This window comes from Etheostoma spectabile, chromosome 3 (assembly GCF_008692095.1).
Source record: "Etheostoma spectabile isolate EspeVRDwgs_2016 chromosome 3, UIUC_Espe_1.0, whole genome shotgun sequence".
Lineage (NCBI taxonomy): Eukaryota > Metazoa > Chordata > Actinopteri > Perciformes > Percidae > Etheostoma > Etheostoma spectabile.
In genome coordinates, this window is record NC_045735.1 from 7131605 (window position 1) to 7143388 (window position 11784).

General features: G+C 39.3%; 3 protein-coding genes across 5 annotated transcripts in view; 2 read left to right on the forward strand and 1 right to left on the reverse strand.

Moving 5' to 3' along the window:
* The window catches only part of nop53 (NOP53 ribosome biogenesis factor), a 7647-nt gene extending 2082 nt beyond the window's left edge, over positions 1–5565 (reverse strand). The window contains exons 1-9 of one of the 3 annotated variants that reach the window (XM_032509588.1): positions 5305–5565; positions 4635–4711; positions 4375–4474; positions 3489–3697; positions 2718–2773; positions 2478–2573; positions 1175–1276; positions 914–1075; positions 1–151 (exon numbers count right to left, since the gene is read on the reverse strand). The exon at positions 1–151 is cut by the window's left edge and continues 25 nt beyond it. In XM_032509588.1, the coding sequence (XP_032365479.1) occupies positions 1–151; positions 914–1075; positions 1175–1276; positions 2478–2573; positions 2718–2773; positions 3489–3697; positions 4375–4474; positions 4635–4711; positions 5305–5510 (1159 nt within the window). In that variant the 5' untranslated portion in view covers positions 5511–5565. Of the gene's footprint in view, positions 152–913; positions 1076–1174; positions 1277–2477; positions 2574–2717; positions 2774–3488; positions 3698–4374; positions 4478–4634; positions 4712–5304 lie in introns of all 3 variants that reach the window. The other 2 variants (XM_032509594.1, XM_032509587.1) reach the window with 2 other exon arrangements.
* A 447-nt stretch (positions 5566–6012) lies between these two features.
* Positions 6013–11782, forward strand: LOC116680988 (histone H3.3A-like; the record flags this gene model as incomplete). The annotated part of the gene is made up of 4 exons (XM_032509566.1): positions 6013–6199; positions 11008–11151; positions 11446–11599; positions 11690–11782. Coding segments are annotated over exons 2-4 (375 nt in total), but the record flags the coding sequence as incomplete, so codon positions are not given.
* LOC116681421 (histone H3.3A) lies at positions 6081–8985 on the forward strand. Its single transcript, XM_032509619.1, has 4 exons — positions 6081–6199; positions 7123–7266; positions 7806–7959; positions 8050–8985. Exons 2-4 carry the CDS (start codon positions 7139–7141, stop codon positions 8176–8178), a joined length of 411 nt encoding a protein of 136 aa, XP_032365510.1. The 5' UTR covers positions 6081–6199; positions 7123–7138; the 3' UTR covers positions 8179–8985.
* Positions 11783–11784: the final 2 nt, after the last annotated feature.

The window sequence follows — 11784 nt, forward strand, 5'->3', positions numbered from 1 at the left end:
GCGCTTTCTGAGCCTCCTGGTTGGCCTTGCGTTGTTTCTGTTTAGCCATGGTTTCCTGTTCCTCTTGTTTGATGGAGGTCTTTATAGAGCGAAGCTGGAAGAGCTGCTGTCGCTTGTCATTCTGATGTCTGTTGGCCTGTCGCAGTTGCTCCTGGGATGGAAGAAGAAGAGAAACAGTGAGGTGGATTGTCAGTTGGTGAGTGGAGAAATGAAAATATGGGAACTTTTTGAAAGGGCCTACTGGCCCTTAGAATTGACACTTTCACAAGTTGCAACATGTTTCTATTTTGAATGGTTTATTAGTTTGGGGATTCATCTTGGGGAGCCCAAACTATATCTTGGAAAGGTCTTGTTTTATCCAATCAATAACCAGAAAACCTAAAAGATATTTAATTTACCGTCATATTTGACAAAAAAAAAAATCTCACATTTGAGAAGCTAGAACCAGTAAGTATGGCTCTATTTTGCATTAAAAAAAAAATAAGACCATGATTAATAGTTGCTGATAAATTTCCTTTCAATCGATAGACTTTAAATCAACCTTACGTGTTCATGCTTTGATTCCCCTTCGGTTTAAGTTCCACCTTAGGAGCTACCACATATTGTGCTTTAATTATAAACCCCGATTTAAATAAAGTTTACAAATGAACCTGATAAATTAATCTAGCTTTGTTCAGTTTGCAGACTCACATTATAAAAACGCTTCAATGCTTAATTTAGAAAGTAGAGATTTTCTAGTGTGGTAGGATTTCTACAAAAAAAACTCAGTTTGTAATTTTATTCACAGCTGCTATCACACCACTGACGCAATCAGCGAAACATATGAATGTGTAGCATTACGTATATAGTAGAAATCCCTCAACGTTTAAAACAAGAGACTTTTAAATTATTTCAGTTTAAATTGCACATGTACCTTCACTTTGTATGCCCTCTCTTTCTTCCTCTGTCTCTCAGTCTTCTTCTCGGCCACTGTGATGGCTCCCACTGCCATACCCTCCTCTTCCTCGTTAGGAGCCGCTTCTTCTTCATTCTCCTCTTCCACTAGGCCTTCCACCTGCTCTCTTAAGATAGTCTCCTGCAGAACACACGTTCAATTAAAAAAAACACGCAAACTTCCACGACATTAAGAATAAACCGAAGATGATGATGATAAAGCTGGAATAATCATCTGCACCTCTGTTGCTATGTGTTCTTTGTTGACGGCCAGCTGTCTCTCTATTTTGTCTTCCTCTTTTTGTTTCTTGACCTCCACCTCATGGGCCTCCTGCAGCAAGGCCTGTGTTCAGAGTGATGGAGGAGAGAGAGATTAACAGTCAAGCAGTTCATTACAAAAGTATAAACTATAGCTATGTTTCCATCCACACGTTTTTGTCCAAAGTAATATCGAATAAAAAATACCTTATTGAAACAGTAAAATCCGATGGAATTTCATGAATATCAACTCAACAAATACGATCTCATCGGATTTTCTCTTGATCAATATATGGCTTATGCAATAAACGCTGATGAAAACCTTATTTGCCGAATAAATAATAAATTGCGATTAAGTTTTAGGTCCTTTTATGGTTGCAACCTGCCACAAAACAAAGAAAATGTTTTAGTTAATTTTCATCCAGTATTTCCCCTGTTTGCACACATGGCGAGTGTCAAAGACAGATGAAAGAGGACAACGAGGAGATGAGACTGTTTAAATTTAATTTATCAGGAACTCGCAAAGGAAACGGCCAACAAAAGGTTAGGACAAGCAGTGTGACGTCCTCCGGAATAAGTGGAAGGCACTCAAACAGTGAGACGTCTCAAAAAAAAAAAAGTTGTCTCGCAGTGGTGCCGGAGGAGAAAAAAAAAGGCAAGTTGCATCTGCATCATGATAGCAATGTGTTGATAGGGGCATTGTTTTCTTATTGTAGCTTGATATGTCGCCATCAGCTGGCACATAAGCACTACAACTTAAGCAACATTGATCATTAGTTGGTAGACGGCGCGATCCATTTTGAAAAACTTTGTTTGCAAAAGTTTGCTTGAATGTTGTGCAATTTAGTGCAAAAATAAGTGGAAACATAACATTTCTAAAATCAATTCGATATACAAATTTGATTGCAAAACAGCATGCAACGTCATCACACAGGTTTTTATTTGCATTGGATTGGATGGAAACACACTTTCACCGGCTTTATTTGCATTAGTTTTTTTACCAAACTTCAGAAAATTCGATTGACAAGTGGATGGAAAGTTAGCTTATGAAGATATTCTTTTTCCAATTTCATCCGAACATAAATCTGTTAATTTTAACTGCTCTTGTAGTTGATAAAGTCAACACAACATGTATGAAAATATATTAAAAAAAATAGTCATATCAAGGTTGTAAAAACTTTAACATAACTTCTGAACGAGCAACAGTCCTCTGTTTTAAATGACTGTGGATGCCGAGCCTATTTGCAGCCATTAGGAAGTCAGTAGGCTGCAGAGTTGTGACTTACCTGATGGGAGAAGAAGTCTGGGTTGTAGGATCCTCCAGGAGCGATCACCTCCACAGCCGGGAGCACAGACGGCTTCTTGTTCAACTTCTCTGGACGCTGACAAAACAGTGATGCAGCCACATTGGTCAAACTTGAAAATTGAAGTCTCCTGCTGGCAGCTCCTAACATTTAAACTGCAGACAGATATTTACTTTTTAACCAGTCATTTAAATCTCCCACAAAAACAATCATTACGCTCACCTTGATACGCTTCTTGCCGGTCTGTTGAAGGTACCAGGGGTCTGCTGTATCTTTGGCTACATTTAAAAAGAAACAGATGGTTCAAATGTATAAGATTGGGCTTTTAAAAATAATGAGAGACTAAGGTAAGGATTTCCCTCCTAATCTTCTACATTTAGTCGTTATGACCAAAATCAACATCTTACATGGGGACATCAGGCCTCGTGTTTTGCAATGGACACTAGTATCCACCAATTCAGAAAATAAAAAGAAACTTTGGTGGGTCTCTCTTTGGGATTCCCCTGATCACCATCAGCTGGCAGGAACAAGAAGCTTAGTTTAGCTGACATAAAAAGACATATTTAAGTATGCAACCACTTGCACTGTGACAACATCTCAGGTTCTGATGCCTGTGGAACATATTCTACAGGTATCCCAACATGATGGAAAATCTAAGGGTTTGCCTTCAACTGCCACATGGAAGTACACAAGGTCCAAGAGATGCACATAACTTTGCACATTTTAAGTTAATGTTCTTAATAATCAAATTCTAATGAATGGTTAACAATCCATTACTTGCATCCCCATTTGAAATTTGGATTTTAATATTAAAAGCTATACTTCTAAACGTTTCCTCAGATCCCAAATGATCGTTCACACAACGGTCACCTGAGCTCCATGGTGGTCTTCACATTCCCATAAAGGAAATACTGGGAGCGCAAGGATGAGATCATCACTGGACACGCACACACATATACATACACATATATATACACTGTACACATGCACAGCACTCACACTCTTGTCCCCATATATCATAGTATTCTCTGTCTGGGTTGTTGTTGGCCTCTGTCACCGCCTTCTTGGCTGTCTTGTCGGCCGGCCGTCTGTTCAACAGCTGTTTCTGCCTCCGTGGCACCACGCCTTTGGCTGCCAGCTGCTCTGCCTTCTGGGCAATGCGACGGAGTTTCTTCGCATTAGGTTGCTGGTAGGCCAACACACTGGGGCAGGGGGGGCGCAGAAGAGATGATTGGGTAAATAAGGGAGGCAGGAGAGGAAAATATAACAGGTAGCATGAGATATGATGGAGAGGAGCTGACGCAAAACCTGTAACTACCACACTGGCTGTTTAGGCCTCTTTGACACTGTCTACTTCATGATGAGTTTTTGCATGTCCTCAGATCCCAAGACACCATTTACACAACAGTCTCCTGAGTCCCTGTGTGTTGTCTTCACATTCCCGTGAAGGAAATACTGGGAGCGCAAGGATGTGATCATCACCGGACAAACTCTAACATTAAAATAAAAAAATGAAGGGTGATATAGAGATATATATATATATATATATATATATATATATATATATATATAAGGTTAACATGATAAATTGTGTTAAAGATGTTTACATACATCAAGGCAAGTATAATGCCAACTGTTTCATTTAGCATGTCCAGATGAAGTTAGATTATTTACACAATACCAATGTTCACACACACTGAGCTACTGAGCTGCCTGATTCACACATACTTCAGCCTACTAAAGACGTGAATCAAACCCTGAAAACAAAATTTGAGAAAACACCAGGCTCAATTTCTCCTGACAATGTCTTTACAGTCAAGGATGCGGAACCTAGTCCCAGGAGAAGGGTAAAGCACAGAGGGCCGTGATAGATACTGACTCTTTAGGGGGTGGAACAAGGGAGTCGTGCTGCAGGATCAGGTCTATCCTCAGAGGACGCACTGCTTTCCCTTTCCTCTTCTTCCCATCGACGGGTTCCGCTACTTCACAGGGAAATACAGATTATTTTGATTCAGCATTAGGCATACATGCATAAAAGAGGACAGAAAACAACTGGCATTGTACCAGTTGGTTCATGCAACTCTGGGAAAAGCATGAACCCCGGAAATTTCTATTCCAATTGTGTAAGTATATATTTACCCTTCTGTTCAGTTTTCTTTGGTTGTCCAACATCCAAAAAGAACAAATGGTCATCTGACTTCTCAGACAGCAGACCCCTGAAATACAAAGTCACATCATGTCTCATTATAGACTTAAAATTGAAGAAATTATTTTTCTAACGTTTAACAGTTCTGTTAATTTTAATGAATGTGTTTAACAAATGATTAACCACTTATTGTATAAAATGTCAGAAGAAAAAAAATTGTAAAGTAACTATATAAAATTGGTCATCTGAACATCCAAAAGCCATCCAATTTTTTTTTTTAAGTAGGCCTACTAGAGTCCAATTAAGAAAACCGTATATGACGTTGGGACATTGTCCCTCAGCTGAAGAACTAGTTGACTAAACATGTTGTTTAGAAAAGCAACTACATTTTTTGCTATAATCAAGTCAAGAAAAACTTTATTTGTCCCCAGAGGGGCAATAGGTGAGATAGCCATTTTTGATAACAAGATGCGATATGAACAGGACTGACCAAACGAACTATACAGGTAATGATGTTGAATTATGCCCGCACGAGGACGAACCATAAACAATTACACATTCACAAAATGTCCTGTATCAGAGGTAACTTAATAGTGGACATTTCTAAAGAGTTTTACACGACAGGTACAACGATACCACTGCTCGTTTAAAGGCTAAACTTACCCTACGGTTCTCTCCTGGTGTCTGACGTCTTCTAAAAACTCAGTTACATCGTTTATGTCGCTGTGTTTGTTCCAGTTCTTCTTCTTATTCTTATTCACACGTTTCCTCCGTACACTGGCCAAGCCTGCGGCGCCTGAAGAGGGCTTCAAATTTAGAAAACCTGGCTGTGAAGCCACCACGCGTTTAGTCCTCCTGGACGGCGCCATGTTGGAGGATTGGGGGAAAAGAAACACGTTTCTTCTTCTTTTGTCCTGGAGGGACGCTGGTGGCGCCACCTGCAGGACTCACGGTGTAAATCCTGTAAAAGCTGTCACGTAAATAAAAGCAAAATGTGTTTGTTTGTATTTTATAAGGCTATGATAATAATGTATAATTACAACAGAGTGCGTGCATTAACACAGTTTTGCGTGGCACTTAGAACAACACCAAGTATTGTTGTGTTGGGTTTTATATTAATAACTGATTATAGGTATTACGTTATAAATACAATTAAAGCTATGGATAGAGTATTAACAGTCTTTAACACTGAATGTCACTTAATTTATATTCTCCCCCAGATATTAAAGGTGTTTTTTTATTTCCAAGTAAAATACATTATGTGTGTATGTATTTATATATAAATAACATTGACCTAAAGTAACAAGCCAAATCAATAATCAGGAATGAGAAAAAAAAAACTTACACGACGTTGCATGTGAGTTTGAACATGCAATTGTTGGCCATGTTGCTGTATTTATGTTTGTTCCAAATGCATCATGGGAAACGTGTCTCCTGTTGCTTTCCTATGTTCTTTTTTCTTTTTTTTCCTCCCTTCATTTTATAGCGAGAACAACGCTTTAGAGACTCAAGAATACATTCCCATTTTGAGCTGCAATCTTTCTCGAAGTTTTCAAAGGTAAGTATCATAGTTTCAATTAAACTCCAATCTATCATTTAATGCCATCATAGTTCTCGGATGGACTTGTTTTTTCGATTATTTTTGGTGTAAAAGAAAACGCAAAGCAGTCGAGCTATTATCTGCCTGCTCGGGGAGTCGGGGACCTAAAAAGCACTTGTGATCTGGTCAAATTTGACTCGGAAATGCGCTTAAAGTGAGGGGTCATCTGACAAAATATTGTTCATCAATTGATTCCCTGACATGTCTAGTGTCATCTTCAAAAAGTATATTCCACTTTCATGCTGTGGTTTTTATATTCTTTCGTCTTTTTTATCATCACCTTCTTCGTTTGCTACAACGATTTTTCCTTCCCGTTTACATTCTTCTAGCCAGAAGCCAGCCATCATCTTTAGGTGTGTTCGTTTGCGAACACCGGGCAGCCGGTATGGGCGGGGTCGCCTGGTTTTCCTTCAAAATAGCTCATTCTGAATAAAAAATCAAGGCTTGTGCTCAACCGGGGAGCATACAATGCAGAAACGAACGAACCCACGTTCACTGCGCAAGAGGCGTGGTTTGTCTGGAAATCACTCTGCTGTAATTCGTCGAAGGGTTCGCAACATCCCGCCTCATAGGCTCGTTTATAGAATATGATAGGTCTACGTGATAAAATGCTCTGCTAGGATTCGATGCCTTCGCTGTCCGTTTTATGACAGTCATTACATAAGCTATCGTGATTATAATTTGGAAAAAACTGAGGCTCTTAATGCTGATATTTTGTAACCCACTCTAACTGAAGATTAAAGGTTGTCACGTTGACATAAAGTTCTAAATTGAAAAGTACATTTTTATCCTTTTACATCAAGTACCCTTACACTTTTCTGTTACACATGTGCTTAATGCATTGTAGTCACTTAACAAAGTAAACTTTGTCATTTTCTCAGGTGATCTTTAGTAGCCATGGCCCGTACCAAGCAGACTGCCCGTAAGTCCACTGGAGGCAAAGCCCCACGTAAGCAGCTGGCCACAAAGGCTGCTCGCAAGAGTGCCCCGTCCACTGGTGGAGTCAAGAAGCCCCATCGCTACAGGTGAGAGCTCACATAGCTCAGTTTGTGTTGGAAAGATAAACACAAGAGATACTACCGTTTTATGCCCCCATGTTACAGATTTGGATTTAAACTAAAACTCAACTGATTAACAGATGGACTCAATAGTTTTCCTTCAGCCCCAAATAAAAAAAAATGTCAGGCAGTATTACACTTCTTTTATTGATTTAAACTACTGTTTATTAACAAGCTTAATCAAAAAAACACAGTAGACTATTTATATTGTGCATTTGGACTGTTATGTGGAGAACATTGTGGAAAATAGTTCTGAATGGAGCTGATATTTAATCCTGTGGTCTCCCTCACTCTTCTACTAGTAGAAAAAGACATAATGGAGTTCAAACATTCAATTTTCTTAACAACAGAATGCAGATGTGCAGGATAAAGATGAAAATAGTGCACTAGATTAAGAGTAATTTGTTCTGCTGAAATACAAAAAGGATAACCTAAGTTTGTGCAAAAGCGATTTAGCTCCTCCCACCTACAATTTTGCATATGTACATTTTTCCACTCCTCTCCAGGCCTGGTACGGTGGCTCTGCGTGAGATCCGTCGTTATCAGAAGTCCACTGAGCTGCTGATCCGCAAGCTGCCCTTCCAGCGCCTGGTGAGAGAAATCGCCCAGGACTTCAAGACTGATCTGCGTTTCCAGAGTGCAGCCATCGGAGCTCTGCAGGTCAGTAGCTCTCACCATGAAAAAATTAAACAAATACCAGGTTTCCTCATTCCAACTAAAAAATCAATGTTTTGACTCTGCCATCTGCAGGAGGCCAGCGAGGCCTACCTGGTGGGTCTGTTTGAGGACACCAACCTGTGCGCCATCCACGCCAAGCGTGTCACCATCATGCCCAAAGACATCCAGCTGGCACGTCGTATCCGTGGGGAACGTGCTTAAAATGTTTTTTTAAATTGTTATCTGCTATCCTCTTCTCCCGTCACTCTTTCCATCCCTTTCCTCCCTCTATACTTAGTTAGTAGTATGGTTTGAGGTCCTATATATATATATATATATATATATATATATATGATTGTGATAAACGTAAAATGTGTGATCATGTCTTCTTTGGTGCTACAGGTAGCAGTTTCCTTAGTGATATCTTCATGTATGTTTGAAACTTTAAATCACAGTTACACCATTCACTTCTAACTAGCTAGCTTACATTACATTACATTAATGCATAGGGCGTTTTTGCAAGTCAAGAATAGTGCAAAATGAGCATAGGAAATAGCATTAAGGTTAAGACATTTTCTTCTTTAGAGAGACATATACATTGATATAATGGGTCTTCTGTTTTTCTTTTTTGAAATAGTTTAGTTGTAAAAGTAGCCTAGTGATTTGTCCTATTTTTTTTTTTTTACAATAATGGTGTATATCTACTGTTAGTGTTTAATGTATCACAATCCAAAAGTTTAATTCTGGTTGTCAGTTAGAAATGTCATTGTGCTATGATGACACTACATTTTTGGCAGAAGCGGCGTATATGTAGCAGACGTATGGTAATCGTATTTTGATTTTCAGCCACGTTATGTCCAGTTAATGTTTTGACTTTTTGTTCCTCTCTCAGGTTGATATGAAAACCTTTTTTTTTTTTTACCTACTGTGTTTTGGATTTGATAGGGTTTCAGTCATTTTTAGAAGCAAAATATTTGTACTCTTGATTTCACATACAAACATAATAAACTGATTATTGTGGGTAAATAAGCTGTATGAGTAAAGAGTATACATTCAACTACTGTTAATATTTCTGCTAAAATAGTAGACGGACAGTCTATTTATTTTATTTATTTAAATCTATTTGCAACTAACTTTAATAATTTGTCATTTCTCAAGCAAGCAGAATAATCGATAATACAAATAAATTACATCCCTAATCCCCATTCTTATGCATACGTGAATGTCTATCAAATAGATTGTGTATATAAGTATGTTAATAATATACAGTCTACGGTCTGTCCTCCTGCACCCTTCCAGGAATATGCTGCTTTCCATTGTGTAATGCACTGGAGCGCCCAACTCATTATCTCATTCTCTTTTGGGGTTGATTATATTTAAATACACTCCAGTGAGTCAGGGACAAACTTTTACTGAAACTCTCCCTTTAAATCTAAAAAAAAAGCATTAGCATTCAGCTAAGATAAATCGAATCAGATCTAAACAGACGTTTAACGATTGTCACTTGCACGTGTTACCATCGCGTGTTACCATGGCCTTCATATGGAAACCACCTTCAAGTTCCAACCGTTTAAAAGTACGACTGACATCTCTTCAGTGCCCAGTGTCAAACTTTCGGTTTGAGTACAATGCTCACACTCATACTGAGAGTAAAGACATTACCAGTTCTGAATGCCACATTTGAATAGACTTTACATGAATCCACCAGAGGCTTGTCAAATGGCATATTAAAAAGCAGGTAACTGTTTTTAATGTCGAGGTTATTTGAAGATTCGATGTAGTATCGTGCACCTTGGAGTAGATGGAACTTCTGAAATAAAAGAAAAAAAGCGTGCAAAAAAGACAACACTGACCACTCCAAACAGCAGCAGCACATCTGTATCTCCCATCTATCGACTAGTCAAATTTTAAAACGTCGACTTGTTCGATAAACATTATAAAACGATATACCCCGTGTTGTGTGTTTCCCAGCGAAACTATTAAACTAATAAAAGTAACCACGAAATGTTTTTAACACTGTTGCATTGTGGGACATATGATTGACGCGGCCGCCATTTTCCCGCTGGACGGTGCTTCCCATTGTGGATACGAAGAAGAAAATAAGAGACAAGCGAAACATTTCTCACGACTTCTACTCACTTTTCCTCTAGGTAAGCTTATCGAAACATGTCACATTGTTTTTGAAAGAACTTGGTGGTTTTAAGTAGTATTCCAAAAAAAAATCTAGGCAGATTTAACAGTGAAAAGCCTTTAATGTTGTCGTGTGGTAAAATAACAAACACGACGGTGAGATGCAGTCTTTACTGCAGCCGCTCAGATGAGTGGAAATTCTGTTTCAAATTATGCGCCTGTTCAGCTCGGTTCCACGCAGCCGTTAGGGACCGTTCGGCGTCCTTATGCCTATCTATGAGTTCCTTGAAATGTCTTATTTGTTGTTCTCTTAATTCCCGATGCGCTGGAACAGCGTTTATTTCTAAAATTGAAGTTGTTTATGTGCTACTCCATTGCTCTTCTGCCCTGGGTCTTTATCCCGTTTGCGCATCAAACCGCCGCCATCATCATAGCGAGGTAGGCGGACGGACCTAGCAACAGTGGAAGGCAACTGTAGAGCCCGCCTACTTTAAAGACTCTGCATGCTGATTGGCTTATACGTTATATTTTTAGAGACGTATCTGACCACCTGCCAATAGTGTCGTCGTTCGTCTTTGATTGACGTTTGTCTGGCCGATTCTGATAGGGATTATCTTGTATGTTTACTTACCCTAAAAGTTACCTTAATTTAAGTTGCCTGTTCTACACTGTATTGTATAATGTTTATATTTGTATTTATGTATATTTGAGAAGGTTGATAATCTCTATTTAGAAAAAGAAATCGCCAGAACTGTCACGTAAGGAGAATCAAAACAACTGAATACATGTTTTCATTGTATAGTGGTAGAGATGACAAGTAATCAGAAGATGTAAAAGGAGAATTCTAAATAATCAAACATGTTGTGCATACTAAACTAAAGCCACTGAATTCTTTATCTCCGTTTCCCCCATCTTCTTTAGGTGATCTTTAGTAGACATGGCCCGTACCAAGCAGACTGCCCGTAAGTCCACTGGAGGCAAAGCCCCACGTAAGCAGCTGGCCACAAAGGCTGCTCGCAAGAGTGCCCCGTCCACTGGTGGAGTCAAGAAGCCCCATCGCTACAGGTAAAAGAGGCAAAAAACTGCTTCCAGACAAGTGTTTTCTCTCTGTTTTAGGCTAGACAGTCATCCTAAATCACGAGTTACTGATTTATTTACAATGGTGGGGACAATATAATATAAAAAACATTCAAATGTTTCTAGGAAGCAAAAGGATTCCTAAGCAATAGATCGTAAACTCATGAAACCAGCTGTTGGTGTCCTGCTTTCTATAGTTTGACAAACATTTTGTTGAGATTCTACAACCAAGTTCTGTTTCCCATATCTTCATAATTACATTTTTTGTATTGTATTGTGCAGGCCTGGTACGGTGGCTCTGCGTGAGATCCGTCGTTATCAGAAGTCCACTGAGCTGCTGATCCGCAAGCTGCCCTTCCAGCGCCTGGTGAGAGAAATCGCCCAGGACTTCAAGACTGATCTGCGTTTCCAGAGTGCAGCCATCGGAGCTCTGCAGGTCAGTAGCTCTCACCATGAAAAAATTAAACAAATACCAGGTTTCCTCATTCCAACTAAAAAATCAATGTTTTGACTCTGCCATCTGCAGGAGGCCAGCGAGGCCTACCTGGTGGGTCTGTTTGAGGACACCAACCTGTGCGCCATCCACGCCAAACGTGTCACCATCATGCCCAAAGACATCCA

Excerpts from the sequence above, each read along its gene's own strand:
- LOC116681421 (XM_032509619.1), top strand. The coding sequence starts at position 7,139 with ATGGCCCGTACCAAGCAGACTGCCCGTAAGTCCACTGGAGGCAAAGCC. Across the intron at positions 7,267-7,805 it reads AAGAAGCCCCATCGCTACAG|GCCTGGTACGGTGGCTCTGC; the intron begins GTGAGAGCTCAC and ends ACTCCTCTCCAG. Across the intron at positions 7,960-8,049 it reads CAGCCATCGGAGCTCTGCAG|GAGGCCAGCGAGGCCTACCT; the intron begins GTCAGTAGCTCT and ends TGCCATCTGCAG.